Below are 24,466 nucleotides of genomic sequence, written 5' to 3'. Positions count from 1 at the left end.
ATGGTTGTTGTGTCAGCACGGAAATCCAAGAATGTGGATGTGATCCAGCTCTTCCACAAACTTTTGTTTTGCACTTAGGCAAGCAAGCAGTGCCCCAACTCCTGCAGTCAATGGGAACAACTCCAGTTGACAGCTCGGTACGGGCCTCTAAGCTGTCAGAACACAAATCCATTTGAGCAGGTGGCAGTCATTGATATTACCAGACAGAAAGATTGTGACATGGATCTATTTCCAAACAAAAGAGGTTTACAAGCCAGTTGGAAATGCAGCGTATTCATTTTCTTTAAAGATAATGAGCAGCGTGATCCAATAATTTTCTCTTATGCTTTTCATAAAGCTCTTAAGGCATTTAATAATCAATTAACAGCTCAAGCACGTCATCATTACAGAACATTTTGCAATAATCCATTAGGAATTAATGTAGAGGGAGCATTCCATCAGTGCTAACAAATCATTGCTAACAAACTGCTATCCAGCCAGGATCCATGCCAAGCTGATGGGCTCTGCATTTCCTAATGAAGACAAGATATGCTCTGCAAGCATATTGCTGGGACTTGCTGTTCCTCTCTTTCCTGACATCTGCATTTCTGGTGGTTCATATTTAGCCTTTTCTCATTCTTCTGGTGAGATTAATAAAATCCAGCTTGCTGTGCTGCATGACCTTCAATCCAAATATTTAGGCCTTGATGGATTATAGAAAACGTGCTATGGAGTAGTTATATATCTAGAATGCAAAGTCCCTGAAGTGGCTTCATGTATTTCTGAAGTCTTTCTTAACAACTCTGTGAATGCCTTTTAAATATCTTTTGCTGCCTCTTCATAAATCTTTCTGGTTTTTTGTTTTGTTTGTTTTTTTTTTTCCCCCCCACTTAATAGAACTGGTTGTATCCCTGCCTCCTTGGATCAATCTCAGCAAGAGACAGAGATATACCTGTGTGAGCTCTTCCCAGCTGTTGCCAGATGCAGCAATCAAGTGCCTGGCTCTCAAGGAACTTAGAGCAGCAGTAGCACCTTGTGTTTCCAGACAGGTCTCTAAATTCAAGCTTGGACCTGAACAGCTCCCTCCCCTTGCAGGAGCAGTCTATTCCTTCCCAACGTCAGCTCTTTTGTGGCTCACAGGCTCGTCTTCTGCCCAGCAACAGTTGGCTCCTTCCTATCTGCAGCAACTGTTTAATGTAAGCATCTTACCCTGAGATCAGCAGCAGGAGCTTACAGCGTGATTTGCAAGGAAAAAAGCTCTACAAAGATTAAGACGCCTTTAGATGTCTGACACTGGGGCCCCATACTGACAGCATCACATGAGATGCAACTTTTAAGCAGTTTAAGCAAGGCATGTTTTTGTTTTACAAAGGCAGCACACAGTCTATTATTAATATTTTGCACGAGAGACCTGGCGGTTTCCCAATGCTGTGCCAGACAATACAATTTGATTGCTTCTGCCTCTTGTCAAGCCTCCAACTGTAAATATGCAATGTGAAACAAAGTCCAACCCGACAGATAAGGGTGTGCTGAGATAGTTACACAATGCCAGCGTAATTAAGGATTGGTATCAATACCAGAAACAAAATAAGCCCCGAGTTTTGAAGGCTCATTTAACACTGCAGGATTTTAAGGCTACCAATTATACGTACTCCGTATCAAGTTGACAGAAAAAAAAAATCATAAAATATGAAAGTTTGACATTAAATGCTGCACATTAGGAATGTTTAATTTGTCTAAAGGTTTTCAGGATGATTTTTCTGTCAAACAGAAACAGGAATATAAAGCGTGTTTTTGCAGCAGCTGTTGCAGCAAGGTAGTGAGAGACGGCTCTGATCTTTGTGCTAACATGTACTGCATCACTATTACATGCTCAGACCCATGGCAAATGTAGCAGCAAGAGAAGGAGAAGCAGTAAGGAGAATGAATGCCAGTGGCAGAAAATGCTAACAGTAACAGATTACATAGAATATGAGGGATTCCTTCTGTGCATGCCACATTACTGAAAAAAAGTAAAAAAATAAAAGAGAAAACTGAGTTCCTTCTTTTCCTGCACCAGAAAATGATGAAGTACCGCCGATAAGAGCAGTGCTAAACAATGAATTGTTCTTATTACCACTATACCATTCAACTTCAGCCTGCCTTGCTCCAGCATCCAAGCAATGGAGTGAGGCTTGCTGTTACCTGCATGGTTCCTAACTCCTGCCCTTGTGCATCTTGTTTTTAGAAATCATATTTGTCCTTGATACTTGATACAAGGATTCATCCCTCCTGTGTCCAGCTTGGCTATCGTGGAGAGTCATTAATTCACGAGTCTTTGATTCCATATTTACAAAGAAATGACCTCTCTTCTTTGGAGAAGAAATGCAGCCTGCACACAACTGCTAATTTATACCCACAGTCAGGCAGTGAATGCATTGTGAGGAGAAACAGGAGCTGGGGAAAAAGTGAAAGAATGAGTTCTCATTGGCTTCAAATGGCATACACAACCAATACAGAAAACAGAATCTCCTTAGGGAATATCCAAGAAAAAATGAATGAAACAATTCCCTCCAAAGATATGTTGTCTTTCTTTCTCTCCCTCCTGCTAATCACACCTTGTCTTATGCACACTCCGGTTCTGTCTCTCTTTTAGTTGAGGGGGATATTCATGCAGTGCTAGCTTCACTCAAAATGAGAATATTCTTAGTTTATTTCCCAAAGTGAATGTATCAGTTCAACCAGCTCATCAACTGGAAATTGCTGCGCTGTGAGCCAACCCAGGCTCTCTGTGTTGACAACTGAGTGATGCAGATTGCTGACAAGCTCGACAAAACAGCCATTTCACAGTTGTGAGCTGCAGAGGGATGGAGCCAATGTCGATTTCCAGCAGAATGCTTTCCCAAGGAGTTACTGCTTCATATCCCTCTCACGACACATCAAGCATTATGGATGCCCTACCCTCTTTCCTTCTGCCTCGAAAATAATACTGCAGTGATTTTTCTAACTAACGATTAACACCGGAGGAAGGAATATTAATGTCAGCAGTGGCCTTTGACTAACGTACTGCTAGGAGGTTGCTCAGATTAGATTTGGGCTAAGCTCAGCTGGATGGTCCTGATAAGCCTGTTCTAGCTAACAGCTCTCTGATAAGGAGCCTAGATGTGAATGCAGTCCTGGATACATGGTTGCTTCTGGCTTCAAGCTTTGAGCTTGTTTTTCCCACAGAGTACTAGAAGGACCAGGTTACAGGGCACTGCTGGCCACCTCTGCTGAAGCTATTCTGCTCTGTGTAGAATAACTAATATTCACAGGGACCTGAGGGATTATGGGTCTCAAACCTAGAGACAAACCCTGGTGTCTGCAGAGGGGAGGGGGCTTCCCATCTATTCTCCAGGGAAAGTATGAGTTTTAATTTACTAAGTACTTTACTGAAAATGTATGATGAGTGCTAGGCAGGAAATGCACAATGATGCAGGCTTCCATTGGGCCATGACACTACGTGGCAGCAAACCTCTTTGCTTAGGAGCATCTTTTCTACTTGCTTTTGCAGTGTGCCTCTGGTGCCTTACTAAGTGACTTGTAACTGTTACCAGTGCAGCACTGCAGGTTAATTCTGGCTGTTGTAGGATCAAATAAGGCTGCATGTGCTCAGTGTGGTGGAGGAGTACCTAACTACAGCTGATGAAGAAGCAGGCAGCTACGTGCTGCATGGATGTGCAGAGGGATGTTTAATCATTAACATTAGTGCCTGTTAAACTGCTGGGCAATAAAAGCAGAATATGGCAGATCTGAATAGGTTTCTCTTGGAAACCTACTTCCAACCTGTATTATGAGCTTGACATAAATATTCTGAATTATAACACTTTGCAAACACGATTGATCCACTCTTCAGAAGTTAGTAAAAGGTTCCCATTGATTTCAGAGGCTCACAAAAAAGGCTTACTCCAAGCCTTCAGTGTTCATCCTTGAGAACTGGTGGTTAAAACAGATTAGTTACACCTTTTATCAAGACAATTTTCTGTGATTGTGCCATTCCTACAGAAGTGGAGTTTTTATATGGAACTATCCTTTTCAAAACCATTTCTATCAGGAAATAATTACAATCTTCCTCTTAGAACATTCTTCAAATGAGAAATGTTGATCTTTACCTTCAGTACTCTGTCATTTAGCAATGAAGATCATATAAGAATAGTTTAAATTGAAGCAGAATCATCACAGAATCATAGAATGGCTCAGGTTGGAAGGGACCTTAAAGCCCACCCAGTTCTCCTGCGGTGTGCAGGTTGCCAAGGGCCCCATCCAACTTGGCCTTGAAAAATATTTGGAATAGATTAAGATAAGACATTATGACTCACCTAGGCCTAATTTATTTTTGTCTTACAATTTAACAGAGATGATTCTCATCCCTGTTATCTCCCTGCTGCTCCAAAAAGTACTAAAAAATAAATAAACAGAAGCTTTTGTCCCACTAGGAATGCAGAAACCTTCTGTCCCATCAGGAATAAGAAGAGCTTCCTACAACATTTTCACAGTCTAAAAAAAAATTTTTTCAACCCAACTCTCCCAAATCTACCATGGTGTCTCAGAGCTGTAAATACCAGATCTCACACTTGTGTTTTGCTTATAGTGAAAGAAACGTATCTGTATGGCTAGGGCAGGTTTTCCATGACAACGGTTTGTACTTCTATATTTCTAATAGTGGTAGTTCTTAAAAGCACAGGAATAAGAGAATACAGACAAGAACGTTACAAAAAAATAGCACCAGTAAGTATATAACAGTGGAGAATTGGGTAATGCATAGAGTAGCTGGGCTTGTTTAAGTGGGTAATTGTGTTAATATTGACTCAGTGTAACTATATCTCATTCCTAAATGAATGCTTTGCATGACTGGTTTCCTGTGAGTATAAATGCATTGGATTTTTTCTTCTTATTGAATTTCATTAAAAAAAAAAAGAAAAAAAAAACACAAAAAACCCACAAGTGCCTAGATGGAGGTGAAAGGAGATAATCTCTAATATTTTTATAAGAGGAAATATGCGTAGCAACGAATCCAAATGTAACCAGAGATTATTTCAACCGCTAGGGTGCATAATCATACTCATCTCCATTGGAAAATTTCCCAAATTAGAACTCCAAGGCAGAAGAATCAGGAATGTCCTATTTGAAATACCCTCATCCTGACTGTGGGTTTCCACATGAGTCTGGGTCCAAAACAGCCCTTAATGCCCATCTTGCCTGTGTGAGACTGCTCCTGTGGCTGAGAAGCACCTACTCAAGCAAGTTACGAGGCTGAAAGAGGAGAGGTTTAAAGAACATCTCCTCCTTCACTTCTCTCAATGCTCAATATGTGTTTGCACTATAAATATAAAACCTTGGGGAAAAAAAAGTTGATGAACTTTGTCTCTGGGATAATATCAGATGTTATATCCATGATATAATGTGAAAGAAGACCTTGGAAATGAGCCCAGACAGAACTGCAGAAACTAGACAGAGTGCCCTTCATTTATTCTGAAATCTGAAAGTCTGAAAGACTAATTAATAAAGAAAAGAGTTTTCAGTCTGGAATTCAGCGTGCATAGTTTTGCATGGCAATACAACCCCCAGGCTGCACAAGCTTTCAAGAAACACCGTAGTTTGGAAGGTAAAGACCAAGGCGTTGATCAAGTCACCAAATTCTCTTCACTGGATCTAAACAAACATTCTATCTTTATAATGATATGCATGGAAGTATCTTATATTGACATGACTGTAATCAGCCAATATACAGCCAGAATCTCCACCCAACTGTAAGCATTGTCTTCTGACACTCTTCCTTCTGCCAACACTCACATCCTTTCTGAGGTCCACACCTGAAGGGTGTCTCTTCTGAGGCCCAAAGTTGACCTGAGGCCCGCACACATGAGATGCATCACAGACACTGTCCCAGTACTGAGAGACAGGTGCTGTGAGCAAAGCAAGGGCTGCACACACAACTGTACTCACCAGATAAGGACCTGTGAAGAAACATTCTGCACATTCATAGTTTCTGAGACCAAAAGGAACTGCAATATCTCCAGCTCATAATGCCAGCATACGGGCTGTAAATTTCCTCCAGATGACTAATGCATATTTTATAAAAAGGATATTAGTACTTAAATTAAAAGAAACTTAAGTTATAATGAATCTACCGCTTCCTCACTAAGGCATCCTACCATTTAACCATTCTCACAGATTGCATTTTACTTCAAGGTTGAAACTGTCCTACTTTAACTCACGGCTTTTGGATTTTGCTATGCCATCAAATGTGAAGGGCCATCACAAAGAATTATAGTGATGTCTACATCAAAAAAGCACGGCATCCATCTCTCTGCTAAATATGCTAAGGACAAAGCCTGATAATACTGCTATGTGACTTTCTAATAGTATCTGGGGATAACTACTAATGACATTATTTTACTTCCCCCAGCACTGTAAGGAGATCATCAGTGCAGCAGGAGGAAGCAGAAGGCTTCGTTACGTGCCAGAAAGAATAAAGGGTGTGCTTTAAACCTATCTACGTGCTGAATGCCACCAGGCCTCTAACAGACCATTGGGCAGTCAGCAGCTATGGTCTGGAATTGACCTGATTGTGTAGAGAAAAAGTCCTCAACTGAGTCAGTCTTTTGGATATCCAGCTGCAATAATTTAGGTAAAACATAAGAGCTCACATCATTAGCGTGTTTGTACACACAAGGGAGGCAAGTTACCTGCTGATCGTTGCAGGACTGCACATTGACTCCTAATCATAAAACCTTTGTACATTCCAGCATTTTGTCCTGTGCCACTGCAAGTAGCAAACTGGAGATAACGTCATCAGCAACAGGCAGCTGATGGCTGGTGCGAGAATCCCAGAAGGAAATGACAGCAGGTGTTCGCCAGCTCAGTATATTTTTACATGAAAAGAAAACGTCAAACCATACCTGAAGGTAATTACAAGTATGTAAGCTCAATAAAATTAGTTTGTGCTTGATTCTTTAAAAGTCTCAGCCCTTCCTGTAAATAGTCACGTGCGTTCAGTTCCTAACGATCAATAGGAGTTGAAAGCATTTAGCAGGAAGCTGCTCAGCACGATGCAATTGCATTTACAGTGCAGGTTTTGAAGGTCTGACTGATATGTTATGTTCTTCATTAAGAAAGAAATCTCAAAGCAGAGAAAATCTTTTCTCAAGCATACATCCATGGGTCACATAGCTGCTCATGTATTTATGATGACTGAACGTGGAAATGTTGTGCATAAACATCAGCTCTCAGAATGGTTCTGACGTAGAGAGCTGGAGGTGTAGCTTTTGTAAATTCAGAGCCAAAAGAGGAGATAGATAGTGAGAAAAATTATAAGCAGAGCTACCAAAGCATTTATATCAACAGTCTGTGCTGAAGAAAGCTTTGTCATGACTTATCTCTTCACTTCTGTAAAACACGGTACAGATGTCACTGTCTGATCTGACTTTTAGTCACAATATTTAGCTACCTGGAAGATAAAGTACAGCGTAGCACCGTACATTTCTGCTCTCAGTCTGTCTTAGCTTTGGAGCCGTGAGCCTTTGAAGGCAGATGACATACTCAATTATTATCAAGTCAGTTGTGTATCTGTCATTTGATCACTCGTGACAGCAAAAGCAATGTAAAAAGAGTAAATGCTCACTACAGAATTAGCCTGCAAAATATAATAGCTATTGTAGGGTATCCGGCACACAAAATGTACATCAGCTGTCAGAAGTTCCTGAATAACATTCTTGTGCATTTCGGATAGGACCAGCCAAAGCTGTGCTGATGTCACATTTCGGTAGCATCTTTCAGTAGGTTATGCATTCTTTCCTGAGGAAAAAGAAACTCTTCTTTCTTGCTATAAACAAAATTTCTGGGAAAGAGAGACAGTGTGTTAGTGCATCTCAGCCTTAGCTTCAGATATCCGTGGATCAGAATTTCTCCTCATAGAAATAAATATATTTTCTTTGGCTTAAGTGAAGCCATGACATTATAGCAGCAGACAAATCCAGTCTTCTGTTTTCCATCACAACTGACATAATCTTCTAAAGGTTCTGTCAGTCTCTACACTCAGCAAACCGGTGGGATTGTGAAACCATTTTCCAAAGGAGTTCTGCAGAGTGGTGATGGTGAGCACCACTTGTTCTGCCTTGGCAATAGAGACACTCATTCTGTTTGAAGAGCTTACCCACAGTTTGTACAGGCAGAAGAAAGCACTGTGATAATTTACTCTGTCTTTCTGTACATGGAGATTGTCAGAAGCTCTGGGCTCAGTTTCTATGTGAGCTACAGATATAAATATATTTTTATGAGACCTTCCAGTCAGAATTTAGACCTTCCAGTCAGAATTTCTCAAGTTGTACTGGTTTGTATCTGGCCCTCCCCATTTATCTGCTTACCTGCTCTTAAATTCATTCTTACTGTGCATATGTTGAACTTTAATTTTCATCTGAGACCATGAAGAGTTTATTTCTGAAGTCTTGTTCCCCATATGGGTACTTCCAGCTCACAGCCAATTCGCTCCCAAAAGCACCTCTTTGAGAAACTTGTTCTGCAACACTTTGAACTCCACGAGTCCCCTCTCTCCAGAATAGAGCAAAGAGTATTTAATAGAGTCTCTGGGGCAGTTTGGTGAGTGACATCTATAATGAAACCATCTCAGAGAATACAAATGAAGAGCTAGACGGATTCTCTCATTTTTCTGAGACTACTCAACTACTTTCTGACAGTAATAACTAATGGTCACTTGTGGTCCAGTGTGGAACCAGAAAAAAAATAAAGAAAAAGTGGAGGAGTTCTTGATAATTTCTGAAAGGTAAAAACACCAGCACAGCTCAGAGGTGGGTCTGCGCAGAGATGGGATGGTTTTGCTGTTGGCCCCTCACCCTTCCAGGAGATCCAGAGCTGGAGTCTGTGAAAATCACAAATCCAAAGAGCCCAGACAACCTGCAGCTGCTTCTCTGTTGGGAAAGACATTACCTATATTATTCATTAGAACAGGCTGCCCAAGGAGGCTGTGGATGCCCCATGCCTGCAGGCATTCAAGGCCAGGATGTGGCTCTGGGCAGCCTGGTCTGGTGGCTGGTGACCCTGCACATAGCAGAGGTTGAAACTACATGATCACTGTGGTCCTTTTCAACCCAGGCCATTCTATGATTCTATGGTTCTATCTGTAAGGTTTTACAGCTGTGAGCTCCTCCAGAATGGAAACACTCTCCAGGAAAAGGTCCTGGTAGTATTTATGTGCATGCACCCATAACATTACATTTTGTATTTGATCTTGTAACTACAGAACAAGCTGTTGTACTGCAATTAGTATAGAAAAAAATAATAATCATTTCAATTCATTTTCCATCATTTTGTTCGTTTACAAATACAAACTGAATAGAAATCTATAATTCTAAGCAGGTTTAAGGGGAGATTACTGCAAGCTCATGATTTAAAAAAAAATATGAAAAAGCCTTTTTTTCCTAGATTAAAAATAAAATAATAAATATTACAATATAATCCTGGCAGCAGATTTTACATCTACATCCAAAGGAGGCGCAGGTTTATTTATTAAAGAGTGCAGTGTCTTGAAGTGCAAACCAAAGCTTTTGCTGAGCTGTACTGCAGGCTGCACTGTTGTAATCAATACTCCAAACAGACCTATTTTTCTTGGACAAAAAAACATACATATATCTGACATTTGAGGAAGCCAGGTGAATAAATCAATAGCTAAACACAAATGCACTTAATCATATCTATTGCAGATAGATGCAGTTTGGAAAAAACCTGTATGGCTCACGTATTGCCTTCTGCTTAAAGGTTAGGAATGAAACTGCGTTTCCTAAGTCACGTCCTTCTGATACACTGCATTTCTGAAGCCAGAATGATGGCAGCAGCCACTGTGTAATGGGGTCTGAAGCCCCCAGTACAAGAAAGACAGAGAGCTGATGGAGAGGGTCCAGAGGAGAGCCACAAAGATGATCAGGGGGCTGGAGCACCTTCCCCATAAAGACAGGCTGAGGGAGCTGGGCTTGTTTAGCCAGGAGAAAAGAAGGCTGCGGGGTGACCTCATTGCAGCCTTTCAGTACCTCAAGGGAGCCTACAAACAGGAGGGGAATCAACTCTTTCAAAGAGTTAATAACTGCAGGACAAGGGGAAATGGTTTTAAGTTGAAGGAGGGAAGATTTAGGTTGGATGTGGGGGGAAGTTCTTTACAGAGAGAGTGGTGAGGTGCTGGAACAGCTGCCCAGAGGGATTGTGGATGCCACGTGCCTGCAGGAGTTCAAGGCCAGGATGGGGCCCTGGGCAGCCTGGTCTAGTATTAAGTGGGGAGGTTGGTGGCCCTGCCTGTGTTCAGGGGGTTGCAAATTCATGATCCTTGAAGTCCCTTCCAACCCAAACCATTCTGTGATTCTGTGATATTGCTGGGTAGGTCTTTCCCTACACCTTCAGAATGTACTTTACTGGGGTATGCAGGAAAGATTCACACATTCTTAACACACGACCTTAAATTGACTGAACTGTTACCTGAGTCAGACCAATGTACAATGCACTTTATCTTTCCTTAATGGCTTTAAGTGATAATTGTTACAGCACATTTCTTGTGCCACTGCAGGTGATCATTAAACATACACAATAGCCCCATTAAATGATTATGGATAACTCTGGTGTCTTGGCTAAAAAAACTCTATGTCCAAAGGTACACTGGTGCACAGAACACTGCTGAGCTTAAAGGTGGCCCTTTGCCTGGCATCGATTCATAAGGCCGTTTGAGATAGCCACAGTGCCAGGGATGCTTTAGTTTTTATTATATGAAAGTTTTGATTTCTTCTCTGCTTTAGCCCTAAGCAATTCAGTGTTATTGGAGCATCAGGAGCACTGCTTCTTTACAGCTTCAAAGTCCAATTCTAATCTCACATTGGCAGTGCACCTTGAGATTAAACATCTGCCCCCAGCTGGAAGCAGTGGATGCTTTCAGCAGAGCAGTGCAGTGGGAGGTACCAGCCTGACACTGTGATACCGCTCAGTGAGAGGCTGAGCTGAGGGCACATCAAGGTGCCTGACCTGAATGCTCTTCCAGGAAACATTCTGAGCTCTAAGAAAGGCACCACACATTGCGACACAGTGAGCATGGGGGCGGCTTCGTGCCTGCTGTTAACCTGAAGGATGGGCAGACCCCTCCTGAATGACCTTTTCAGTGCAAACTTCTGTCAGGTGTTCTGAAACCACGCAGACCAGGCAGCGCCACGTATTTTCCAAACGCGTAATCCTGTGAAGAAGAAAATGCAAATAGATGTCTGAGATCTTTTGTTCCCTTCCTGCTGCAGCTCCTGTCTCCTCAAGAGCACAGCAATAGGCATCTCCTCAGTATGAAAGCAGAGCATGTCTGCAGTGCAGGCACCCTGAGCCATGGACGCGCCCTGTGGACGGGTGGGGCTCTGGGCAGCTTGATCTGCTGGGTGCCAACCAGCCCAGGAATGAGGTTGGGGCTGGATGGGGTGGATTCTAAGGGCCCTTCCAACCCAACCCAACCCATTTGGCCCTGGGCAACCTGTTCTAGTACCAGATCTGGAGGTTGGTGGCTCTGCCTGTAGCACTGGAGTTGGAACTTGATGATCCTTGCAGTCCCTTCCAACCCAAGCCGTTCTATGATTCTGTGGCACAGATGTTGGCTCCTGCTGGCTCAGACAGCTGAGGCTGTGGCGGGGCTCCTCAGCCGCTTTGCCCTCCTGCTGTCCTCATCCCATTCCGGGAGGACATTCTGGGATGTCTGTGTTTGTTTTGGGCCAATTACTTCAGAGCGTGTGTAACAAGCTTCCCTCCCGCTGATACACTCTACATTTTTGCCTTCTCACTTCTAACTAACCAATAAACGCAACACCACCTGTGTTGGAAGAGAGTTTTTCTCCCAACACCGCAGGCAGCCGAACCCCGCTCCTTTCCTCAGCACCGCGCCACTCTGACGCGAAGGAGGCCCATACCGCTCCCGCCCCTCATCGCTCCCGCCCACCCGCGGCCCCGCGCCGTGCCGGCCGCTCTCTCCGCTTCCCGCCGCAGCACCGCGTCCCCCCGGCGGCGGGCAGGCAGCGCCCCCGGCATGCGGCAGAGGGCGCCCCGCGTTCCGCCACAGCGGGGCCGGGAGGAGCCTCCGGCGCGGCTCGGCCGGGGAAGGAGGGAGGAGGAGGGAGCTGCCACGTCCTCTGCGGAGAGCGGAGCGCCTCAGCCCCACGTGCGGCGGAGCGGGGAAGTTGCCGGCAGCCGCTTCGCGCTCTGCCCCTCTCTCTCTCTCTCTGGCGAACGCAACTCCGGGTAAGGGCGCGCGGGGCCGCCGTCCCGAGGTGCGGGGAGCCTCTCCGGGAGAGGCGCGGCGCCGGCGGGGCTCCGTGCGGGCCGACTTCCTGCGGCTCCCAGCGCCGCTGGCGGAGCGCCGCGGGGAGGAAGCACAAAGTTTGCGGGCGGCGGTGCGCGGGCGGCCCGCTGGGGGGAGAGCGGCGGCCGGACGGGACGGGGCGGTGCGCGGCTGTGCCGCCGGACTGAGCCGCGGCTCCTTCGGGGATCCGCGAGGAGAGCAGCTCTTGGAAAGCCCCGCGGCTTCCTCGATCGCCTTCACTTTATTCGGAATTTCAGTTCTCCGGCCGCGAGTGCTGTTGCGTGTGGGAGACGAGCGGGGAGCCGCGTTTGTGCAGCCTGGCGGGGGATCGGAGAACCTCAGAAAAGCCTTTAAAGGTGAGCCGGGTCGGGGGGAACCGAGATGATCCGTTCTGAACGTGGAAACGCGGCTTCGCTCTGTATCTCAGCGCGGCTGCCGTTTGTTCCGGCGCTGTCCCCGCCGAGGCTGACAGGAGCGCAATTCGGAGCTTTTCTTCGGTTCTTTTTTTTTTTATTGGGCACCTGGAGAGCAAGTCGTTTTCTTCCCGTGTGTGTTTCTAAAGAGCCCGAGCTTCAAATCTGCGATTAAAAGAGGGGGAAAGAAATGTTCGGTGATATGGAGGTCTCCCTTGCGTGGTCCCGACATCTGTGTCAGCTCCTCTGCCTCCATCTGCAAAGCTCTGTTCTTTTTAGCTGTGATCAGACTGCTTCTTTATAATGGAATAAAAGTCTGCTGGGAATTCCCCATTGCCTTATTTAAAAAAAAAAAAAAAAAGTGGGATGAGTTTCTTGTTAGTGCTTTTGCAAGAACTTTTTGCTCTCTGTCCTGTAGTGGCCTGTTTATACCATGCAGTCCCGAAAGGCTGAAGTTAGGAGGACAGCAGTTCTGGGCTGTCCTCAAGCATCGCACATGGAAACCTCAGCCGTTTTTCTCCATAAATGAACAGCTCACTCTTGGAGCAGATCAGGCTGCACCCTTCCCTTGTGCTGTGTGGGAAATGTAGAGGCAGAGTTGACCAGCATGATGTGGGGTGCTGTTGTCACGTACTCTTTCTGCCGGGACAGGGGGTTGATCCTAGGTAATCTCGGAGGTCCCTTCCAACCCAAACCATTCTGTGATTCTGTGCTTTTATGACAGGACTTTCTGGGAATCACCTGTTTCTGCAGTGCTCTTTCCAGCACAGGCTTGCAGAGGTTTTTGCTCTTCAGTCAGGTTGTGATGAAGGTGTTGACCCAAAGCAAAAGGTACAGGCGGCACTGATAGAGGTGAAAATGAGCCATTAACAGCACCTTCAGGTGCTGTGAGGGTGGGTTTGGAAAGCCCTGTTTGTACAGCCCTTAGCTCGTGGAGCATCCCTGTGTGCTGTGACCAGTGCTCTCAGAGCGGTGGGACCAATCCACTGGAGCCATACTTATCAGTGACTGCATGGCTGCATCTGTCTGGGGAGGAGCAGTCAGGCTTTGAAGCTATCCCAGAGCAGCGGGCTGCAGCACAGCTCGCACTGTGTGAGGTGGCTGTCGGTCACCCTTGCTGGCTGCGCATTTGGAGGTGTGTGCTGTGTACAGGTGAGAGAGTGGGCTGTTTCCTCTAGTCGCTCCTAGAGCAGTGTGCTAGCAAAATAATCTCTTTTTTAATCCAATCTAATCATGTTTCTCTGTGCATTAGACAGTGAAATGCTCCTGTATGTATATACATGCTGATTAGGTGATATCAGCTGTCTTATGGGATGGTAAATAGGCTGGACAGTAAATCTGGCTGCGGAACTTCATGTGCGATGTAAAGCAGTTTCCTCCTCTGTTTTTGTTACATATTTTCCTCCTCCATCATCTTTCTCCCTTCCCTGTTAGCTTTGAATCCAGCAGGACTTGGCCTGATGGTGTGTGCTCTACTTAGAGGCAGTGATTCAGGGGAACTGAAAAGGGAGAGTTTTCTCCACTAGGAGTCACAGCCCTGGTTCAGCAGGGAGCGGTGCTGTCACAAGGACTGCGCTTACAGGAAGATAATTCATCTTTTGGTATCAGGGTTTGAGAGAACTGAGCACTAATTCTCTCTGCTGAATCGGGCTGTGTTTGCCATACCTCACAGCTCCATGTCCCATCTGCTCCTGAAGTCTGAGCTCCTTGGGAATGGCCCTGGCATTTTTTGACTCTGGAGCTGCTTGCTCCAGAGCAAAACATTCTGCCTGTTTTCCTGTTAGTCCCTCCATCGTGTGCTGCAAGGAGTATCTATGGATGACTGATGCCCACGTTGTCCCCTAGCAATTCTGTGTTGTGTGCAGATCTGGATTTCTCTGCTTTTTTGACACTTGACTGCTGTGCTTCAAGAAATGTCTGCCAAGCAGATCTTTGCTGTGGTCTTCTTGAAAGGCCTCTGAGGTGAGTGCTGTAGAGGCCACCAAGGCAACAGCAGGGCTGCTCTTTTACCAGGTGGCGATTTATCATGAGGTGCTATATACTGAGGAGCCTCTGTGGTTGTGATGTTCTGTGTTGTTCTCCCCCTTCCTTTAGTTTTCTTTTTTTTAATTATTGTAGTATCAGCTTTCCCTTAAGTGCTCGTTAAAGCTGAGAAGCTACCTTCCTTTCCGTCCATATGGGAAATAGCTTGACAGATGTGGGCTCTGTGAGGATTTGCTGAGCTCTTAATCCTGTTTGTGGCTAATAGGCCATGCTAATGTGCAAGGGCATCTCTTTCACTGTACAGAGTTCTCACCTGCTGCTGCCTCGGGGAGATGTGCTGTTAAAATGCTGTCATTGCCTTAGCAGTAGTGGTGGGCCAGAGGTTGTCATTGTGATCCTCTGCAATGCTGCAGGTTTCTCCTCTATTTTTTTATGTTAGTTAGAGATTATTTTCTTGTTAAGACAAACGCAGGAATTGCTGTAGGCAACAGAGGAAGAAGGCTCTCTGTACTGGCTATGGCAAACAGCTGGAGATGGGGTGTTTGTGAGCTCTTAGGGTGTTCTGGGGGGATGAGATGTGTGATGCTGTTCCCTTTGTTGCCTTTTGCCCTAGCCCTGGTTTGGTCTCAGGGTTTTTCACTCTCCTCTGTCCAGCTTCATTTGATTTCTTTTATGCTGCTTTTAGTTGCAAAGAAGTTAGTTACTTCTTTCTCCTTTAAAATGGGAGTTTTGTGCTTTTAGATGTCAGTGTGGCTAGAAGTTCCTGATCACTCTGTTCATTAGAAATCTTGTGGAATTTCTTGAAGCATAGGATGCAGAGCATTTAAATTGTTCTGTATGGGAGTTAACATAGAATCACAGAATGGCCTGGGTTGAAAAGGACCACAGTGGTCCCCTAGTTCCAACCCCCTGCTATGTGCAGGGTTACCAGCCAGCAGACCAGGCTGCCCAGAGCCACATCCAGCCTGGCCTTGAATGCCTGCAGGCATGGGGCATCCACAGCCTCCTTGGGCAGCCTGTTCCAGTGCGTCACCACCCTCTGTGTGAAAAACTTCCTCCTCATGTCTGACCTAAACCTCCCCTGTCTCAGTTTGACACCATTCCCCCTTGTCCTATCACTATCCACCCTTGTAAACAGTCATACCCTCCTGTTTATACGCTCCCTTCAAGTACTGGAAGGCCACACTGAGGTCTCCCCACAGCTTTCTCTTCTCCAAGCTAAACAAGCCCAGTTCCCTCAACCTTTCTTCATAGGACTCATGAAAGCATAAACACAATTTTTAATATATTAGTGACTTGACAGAGCCACCTCTCTCTGGTCCACCAACATGCTGGTCAAAAGCTAATCTAAATAACTACAATGCACTGATAAGTCCTTCCTTGCAGTTTCACGTGAGTGCAGATGACACCACTGTCCACCCTGTCTAATTATTGTGTGCTTTTTCAGCAGCTGCTGAAAATATTTCCAGTCAAAGGATTTATTTTGTGCCATTTGTTGATGGTACTCCTTGGGGCTGAAAGGCTTTTGAGAAAAATACCTGCTTGCCTTCCTTGATGCTGGTAGCCACACTGAAAGTATATGCAAGATAGCGACCTGAGGTCCAAACGTTTGGCAGAGGGTGTCAGTGAAACCAGGACTGAGTGTGCAGATGGAAGGCATGGTCACTGATTCGTGGCACTCAACTGCAATATGAGTCTTTTTTTAATTTTATTTCTGTTTGGTTTCTCTTGTGCAGTCAGCTAACAGTACCAAAATACCTTTATTTTCCTTTTTATATCGAGCATTGTCTAGGATAGCTGCAATGGAAGGCTGCTATGACCATGATGTATTTCCTCTGCAACTGGCTTTTAAAAATGGGACAAGATAATAGGAAGACTCACTGTGTCAACCTCCCAGTTTAGCCATCATACAGCTACAGCTCAACTCTCTATCTGTAGTGTATTTGCACTCTTAATTTTTTAGAGCTACTCACGGCACAGGAAAACAAAACAAAACAAACACACAGCTAAACAAGTGCTTGTGAACAAAAGTACCACCTCAATAAATTGCCCCAACCCAAATGGATTGGTTTGTTGCTGCCGGAGTCCAAAGGGTGCCAGTGTCAGTAAACACAAGGCCAAACATTCTGCACCCCCCCTACCCCAGCAGCTCATTTCAGCCCAAAGAAGTCATCTGTGCCTGCAGCAGGACAGGCCACATTTCTGCTCTTCATGTGACAAAGACACCAACACATTTGCTTAGGCAGAAGCAGCTTTTGCACTGATGCTGCTCTTTATTTTCCACTCTTTTTGTGAAATACAGAGACAATTTCCAAGCAAAGCCTTTGGGGAAAGAGCTCTACTCAAAATCACTGGTCCTCTGTCTGGCACAACAAGAGCAGAGAATGCAAATTAGTTTCAAAAAAAGCAGCTGGCAATCAATAAGAAAGGGCTGGTCTCCAAAAGTAAAGCTGGGTTCCTCTAAGGATAAGAGTTAAAAGGCAAAAAATATAAGAAGATGAAAGTAAAGGAAGAACAAATGTAAACAACGTTGTGGGAGGGAAGCACAGAAGGAGAAAAAAAATCTAATGATACAACTGAAAAAAAATCAGAGACAAAGAACAGCTGGGGGTAAAAAGGGAAGAAATACACACACAACTGGACTGCACAGAGAAGGATCATTAGAAAAAGTCTAATGCAAAACATGCAGAAACCAAACAAGATAAAAATAGTGAAAGGGAGAAGATAAGAGGCTAGCAGGCAGTAAGGCTGAAGGCAGCAGACACGAGTTCATGTTCTAGCCCAGTTCCCAGGCACTGATGAGTCTGGTAATGAGCATCAGCATTCCTTCTGCTGCACAGCTGGCCAGCTCACCAAGCCGTGCCCGCTCGCCTCCTGCCCTTCTGCACAACCCAGTGCCCACCTGCATGAGCCAGAACCCACCCACCCTACCTGCAGGCAAAGTCTTCTTAATGCCTCTCATGCCCATGGCAGCTGCAACAGACTGAGAAAAGCCCTGCAGTATCGTTACCACCTGTGTAAAGGAAAGAAGAGCTCCTCAGGAAAAGATCAAGCGGGCTGAGGTGGGAGGCTTCAATGCTTGGGTAGTATCTGCCTTCAGTTAGGCTCTCTGATAAAGGTCTAAGGGTCTTTAATAAAGCTCCATGATGTTTACATTGCCAAACAGAAAAGTCTTGCATACAGCCCGTCTTGATTCCAGGCTTTGTTCTGTGCTAGTGGTATGGATAATCATGCCTTGGATGCAGACCTCGGGTGTATATTTGTCACGCTCGCAGACTGCTTTCTATTTATAAATGGCTCTCACTGGTTTTACACCCTCTGTCAGTTTGATTTTGTTTGGCACCTTGGCTTTGTGTACACAGAGAGCCCTTCTCTGGCCACAGTGCAGTGCTTTGCAGCAGGTCCAAAGAGCAGGCTAAACCCATTATTGAAACTCAATGAAGTTCTTTGCATCTCAAGAGTCCATTTTCTAGAGACCTGTGCACCTTACTGCATCGGGTCTTGCTGTAAATGCAGCACGCCTGCCATGGCAGTGTGGCCCACTTTGGAGTGGGAAAGCTTACTACTGTATTTAAGGATAGCTTAGGACAGAAACTGTGAAATAAGCATCTATCCAAGTGGTGCGAGGGGGGTTAGGTGGCAGCGCTGAATAGGATTACAAAAAACAAATGCTTTCCTGAGTTGACATGTTAAAGGTGGAGCTTGTAGCTGTGGTATTGGGATGAGTGACATGTGTTTGGAGGCTTGAGTTGTGTGTGTTAAAGGGCCCTAGCCTGGAGGAAGGAGTGCGTGTCAACTTCTTGCCTGAGTGTTTAGGTTTGATAGTCCTGCTCAGAAGCCCGGCTGCAGAGCTGGGCTGATTTCAGCCTGCAGCCTCAGCCTCCTTCCCTCCATTGTTCCTGGTTCTCACAGCGGTCGGACAAACATTCAACAGGATAGAAAACAGTGTTTGTAAAAGTAAGATTTGCTCAGACATCTGATTGGAGGAGCTACTTCTAAGTCTTACATTTCTGAAAGTTGAAACTGGCTCCTTTCTGCTGCTAATTCACGTAATATGTTAGCTCATTGTACAGTAATCTCTAGCAGGCACACAACAGCTTACTTTTTATGGCATAAACTGGGAGAAGGGACAAAGATTTGTATACAGTCATTTTATTGTTGTTTTTTTTTCCCCATGTCTTCCAGCTGTAGCACTGCTTCCTGTGTGGGAGAATGAGTACTGGGGACCTTTCTGTTCTGTGTCCAGAGTATGACACAAGCCAGTGTTAGAAGTAGGAGTGAGAATCCTTTTGACCTCTTGAATCTGTGCTTTTGTTAATAGCAGAAGGGGTTATTACTATTGAACATGGTGAAACGGTGGTTTTCTTTTTTAAAAAAAGAAAGTTTAAATTTCGTGTGTGCTTAAGGCAGAGGAGGGGTGCTTAAAGCACTCAGAGAAGCCTGCAGGAATAAATCTTCACAGGAAATTCAGTTACAAGCGGAAATACTCAAGTTGGTCTGTATGTATTAACATGGGGCTCCTCCCTGTCTAATGATGCCCCTCCTAATAGAGCTGGCTTGTAGCTGCACCATGTCTTACCAACTGGCATGCACTTCTCTGTTTGCACTCTCAAATCAGCAGGTAGGGGCTGGATCTTGTCTGTAAGCCATCCAGCTTTGTTATTTCAGTCCTGCGCTCAATAAACATGCAGTGCTGACAGGCTGGCCTCTTAGCTTAGGCTCAGCACTGCTCCAACAAATGGCTGCAGCTGTAGGGCTGGAGCTGGCTTGCTTCTGGCCTTCTCTGAGCAGGACTGTGGAAGGCTGGGTCCTGGATGTGCCTTGTGCCCAGTTTGATAAACTGCATGGAGGTTTCTTCACATGCTGTCCTCATCCTGAGATGCCAGGGGAGCTTCTGTCCTTTGTGACACTGGAACATTTCAGTGCCTTTTTGTAGCTGTTTCATGGGGTGAAGTGTTTTGATTGTTTGCTGTTTTACTTACTTTACTTCATTCATTTATTTTTAAGGTACCTCTGTGCTTTTTGCTCAGTTTTTTATTATCTGGATGTGTTTTCTTGGCAGAGGCAGGTTTTCCAGTGCCTCTTTTGCAGCAGTGAGAAGAACCCATTGGCCCCTAAAGCTTTCCTGCTTAATGCGCTTTTTTGACCTTTTCAGTCACTTTCTGTTTCACAAGTGTAAGTCCTGGGGATGTTACTATCCCTTGTTGCTGAACTAAATGACAGTTGAGGGTTTCTGATGATAAATGCATATTTTTCCCTATGCAGGTTTATCTTTGTACTGTGTGCTTGGCAGTCCTGAAGGGGAGGTTCTGTGTGAAGAGAAGTCTGAGATTTTGGCCTTAGCAACCCTTACAAGTGCAGGAGAGGAAGAATTAAGGAGAATGGCTGTGGTGTGCAGAGTCTGAAGAATCCATGTCAGTGTATCCGGTCCCCTTTTCATGCAGTGTAAGGAAGACGGTGATGGGAGGATTCAGTCTTCCCCGTGGTACCAGCAGAAGAGCAAGAACAGCACCTGAGAGCTAGGTAAGGCCCTGTGAGCTGCAAAGCTTCCTGGCCTGTGTTCAGTCTTCTAAAATACAGTTTAAGGAACAGCCAACAAAATGTGTTTTCCAGGGGCTGAAAAGGTTTCCAGGTAGCGATTCCTGATCATCTGTCAGCTTCAAACTCCTTTGATCCCCATATAACATAATTCAGAAATATTTTTAAGCTTAGCCTTATTTTAATTAAAAAGAAGTGTCGTGGCAGGGTTTTTGACGTTGCACGTTTGCTGAGCCACATCTGCAGGCTGGATAAGTGGCAGGAAATTCTGCTCTGTGGTGCTTATTTGCTGCCGCCTTTTGTGCCAGATTTCAGTAGATGCAGGATTGTTTTCTTTCAAGCTGAATGGGCATGCGTTTTTTGCTGAATATCTTCCTCCTGTGAACACTTTCATTTGTTGTGTGAAAATAATATGATGCTGTGTTACTGAAAATAGAGTTAGATTGTAGGCACGGGCTGTATTGTCGTCTGCTTTTTTTTCCTGTTGTAATTTCAGTAAGTGCTGAAGTGTTTGTTAATCCTGGGGAGACATATTTGCTTTCCAATATAAATGTCATTTAGGAAAGTTTATTTCAAGTTATTTACGGGAGACTGCACACACGAGGTGGGGATATGTGGTGTTTTCTTTGGAGCATACCTTTTCCAAAGACATTTGTAAGGGTTGCTAATGCATTTCCTGCCTAGGAAGCCGAGGAAGTCAAAGAGAGAAGGAGATTACAGACATAGCTGTTAGTGCAGTGCTGTGGAGTTCCTGTAACCTCCATCTCCTGCACAGTTATGAGCTCTGCAGGAAGGGGATGTGCACCTTGTGTTGCAAACTCTCAGGCTTCCTGTTTCTGTGAGCACACTGGTTTCTGGTGGGGCCTCTTAACTTTCACTGCTGGGCTCCTTATTTTCCATGGCCCTAGAAACTTGCTGGTCTCCACCAGTTCCAAATAGTTACTGATGCCTTCACGGTACAGCAGCGTAGCAGCACCAGCTCTGTGCCAGTCCCTTGCAGTTCTGCTGCAGGTAATATTTCCTGTGAATAAAGTGTTGCTGTTACAGAATTCCAGGGAGCCCTGAATATAAATGTATCAATTATGTGTCAACACAACAGCATCTGTCGTTGAAATTGGGTATCATTTATTTGGCATCAGCCTAGTGAAGATTTGGCTGACAGCCAGAGTGAAATATTCCAGCAGAAAAAGCTGCAGCAGGAGCCATCTCTGAAGTAATGCTCTGAAATTCAGGTGTTCTAACATCATCTAATACATTCTTAAGACATGAGGGACCTTAAGCAAAAAGGTTCCATGTTCTTGTCTGCATTTCTTTCTTTTTCATGTTGTTATTTTTTTGTTCTTGCTCTCTGCAGAGACGCACACAGGCTGTGGGATGTATATATCCTGTGAGTTGAGATCCTTCTCCTGACTGCATTTCATATTCCAACACTTGTTTACATAAAAATTCCAAGTGGATGCAATCAGTGATGGCTGCTTCGGGAGAAGTTTAACTGTGAAAGAAACAAAATAGGAGAGTTAGAAATGACATCCCTTTTCTCCAAAAGATTTGCAAGTGTTTGTGTTTTTCTTAGACATTACCTAAGTAAGCTGCACCTTCCCAGGGATGTGAATCAGAATGGTGAGTTTAGAAAGTTAGGCACAGCCCTGGATGCCCTGTTTGTTGTGGATGCACTTGGCTGTGGCTCAGTAAACATTTTGGAGTACCTGGTGCAAATTAGAAACAAATCACTTTGCTTTTATGGATGCTTCCTATCGTACTTGAACAAGGTAGAGAAGCAACCCTTCTGTTTAATGGAAAAGCTTGTAATGGGCAGCTCTTGGGTTCTGAGGTATCTTCTTAAAAATGAAAGTAGGAAGCTCAGTGTTGTAAAGCAGAAGATAAGTCAGAAAGATTGGGAGGTTGTGTGACAAATCTGAATGCCTGCGTGGTTTCTTTTAGCTGGCTGGGGCTCCTTGCGCCAAATCAAAATGATTCAGCTGAGTGCTAGAGAAACTTTTCTAAGGAAGTGTTAAGAACAATGCAGAGATAAAAGTAGTTGGGAGAAAATAAGCACTGGGCTTTCAGTGCTGCAAGAAAGGCTTCTGGAATAAAGATGAGTGTTTTTAAAAGGGTTTTTTTTTGTTGGTTTTTTTTCCATGAGTTTTGAAGGTCTGTGAAGTTCAATTTCTCTTGGAGGGGAGAGAGCAGTGAAGGGAGGGAGGTCTGTCATATTCTCTGCATTTCAATTGAGTTGGTTGCTGGTTGAGTAGGAAAAGCATTTGGATTTACTCTTAACTTTAACTTTAGACTGTCAAAAGAAATAGCAATCTAGAGTTAAGTAATGAAACCTCTTTAGGAAAATCGATGCTGCCTTACCCAAACTCAATTTATTCAAGAGGTCAGCTCTGTTGCTGCCCTGGAAAAGCTTGAATTTAATGATTAACCTCTTTGTGGCTGTTCGTGTAACTTCAGGCTTTCCATCTGGTACGTTATGTAAGCATGAGGCAAGATGGTAATGGAGCTCTCTATGGAATGCTGTGCACTATTTGGGGAGAAGATCCCTACATACAGTATGTATCAGCCCCAGTGAAACAGAAGCCCATTAAGAAATCCTATTAGCTGTCTGCTCTCCAGGTGAGTTAAAACCTCTGCCCAGTGTCTAACTGGTGGCTTATCTGGTAACAGTGCTGTCGCCCCTTCTGGAGAGGTGTCGTTTTGTGCAGCTGTGCCAGGCTAGGTTCATCTCAGCCACGTATAACATTGAGAGACAAAGTGATACCCTGTAATAAAAGTCAAAATCCTCTTCAGTGTTGAACCTGACACTGTCTTGTTCTGTTCTGTCGGCCTCCCATTCAGCTGATCTCCTTGTGAGGTCTCAGTGTCACACAAGCAGTAATGCATGACAAGAGGGAGGGAGTGTGTGTTGTGTGAAAGCAGCTCTGAACGGCACGGGGTTTGGTCCAGGAGTGCTGTCAGATGGTAGACTGTGTTTGCTGTAGCAGTATTCATCTCTGTAATTTTCTGTGGCTTAAAGCAAACCCGTAGTTCTTGTGTTTACTTCCCAAAATTCTATTTCAAAAGTAGCTTTAGTTAGTGTAATAGCATGTAAAGTCTAAATTGTTTTTCTCTTAAAACAGAGAGTATCAGGAGGAGTAATTCTAACACCAGCTGCACGTCTCTCATGAAACACAAATCTGCAGTCTGCTCTGTGTATGTAGATGCTCATGTCCATGGAGTGGCCTGAAACCTGCCAAGTACTGCAGTAGCATCTGAGGCAGACTGCCACGCTGGATGTGAGCTTCTTTTGCTTCCTTCCTCTTCAGTTTTTCCCACATCTAAGTAGTTCTATATCTTTTCAAAGTGATTTCTGTTGGTAGTTGTTGCTTCCCATCGGCTTTTGACTGTCTTATGTCTTTCATTTGATTTGAAGGAGAGGAATTTGGACTGCAGCTACCTTCCCTGTTTTTAAGTGCTGTACAGTTTTTGCTCTTGAGCTCCACCAAGTTACTGCAGTCTTTGCCTACGCAAAATTATTTTGTATTTCATTCTAAGGTGGCTATTCTGAGACGTATAAATACTGTGTTATTTCTGTTCAGATGTTTATGAACAATTTTAACCTGTTGGCTGCCCTCTCCAGTTGTTTGAATCATTAGCATGCCCTCAAGGGAGGTGAGACTGCACGTATATGGGTACAGTAGGAAAGGGCAGTGCTATTCCTTTTCCTTTCTCAGAAGTGGGCATTGCTGTTGTAGCTCTGGCTTCAAGGCATGGTTAATTGCTGCAGAAAATCTCAATTCTCTGTCACACAGAGGGATAAGCAATGGCTGAGGGATCCACGTCAGAGGAGGAATACATCTAGATATCTACTTCCCTTTGTAGGAAGGAAGTTCTGAACTGTGCAGGAGGTGATGTGTGTTGTCCATGTTGTTTGCCTTCAAAGGCACAAAATGAGCTTTTGAGTCTTTTAATGTGGGGTTTTGGGCAGCCCATGTTCAAGAGCACGGGTTTCTGCCCTGGCTTTATTTGGTGTGTCCAGGAGCTGGCTGCCTGATTCTCTCTCTGTGTATGTGGTTTGTTTATCTGTGTCCGTTGCTTTTCTTAGTCTCTCTTCTTTCTCCAGTCCAGATTAGTTTGAGGAGAACCACATTTTCTTTTCCGTTATACTTGCACTGGAAATTCAAGGGCAAAAAGTCCCTTCTTCACTCTCAGGAGCTGAGAAGTGCTAGTG

General features: G+C 44.6%; 1 protein-coding gene across 1 annotated transcript in view; it reads right to left on the bottom strand.

Moving 5' to 3' along the window:
- The window catches only part of CEP295 (centrosomal protein 295), a 72,996-nt gene extending 55,310 nt beyond the window's left edge, over window positions 1–17,686 (bottom strand). Inside the window, exons 1-2 of the mRNA XM_042862456.1 lie at window positions 17,650–17,686; window positions 11,819–12,639 (exon numbers count right to left, since the gene is read on the bottom strand). Of these exons, the coding sequence (XP_042718390.1) occupies window positions 11,819–12,639; window positions 17,650–17,686 (858 nt within the window). The remainder of the gene's footprint in view (window positions 1–11,818; window positions 12,640–17,649) is intronic.
- Window positions 17,687–24,466: the final 6,780 nt, after the last annotated feature.

Source organism: Lagopus leucura, unplaced genomic scaffold, assembly GCF_019238085.1.
Source record: "Lagopus leucura isolate 7727_CA_CO unplaced genomic scaffold, USGS_WTPT01 Super-Scaffold_702, whole genome shotgun sequence".
In the NCBI taxonomy this organism is placed as follows: Eukaryota; Metazoa; Chordata; class Aves; order Galliformes; family Phasianidae; genus Lagopus; species Lagopus leucura.
Note: the sequence above shows the minus strand (reverse complement) of the source record. Positions and strands in the feature narration are given on the sequence as shown.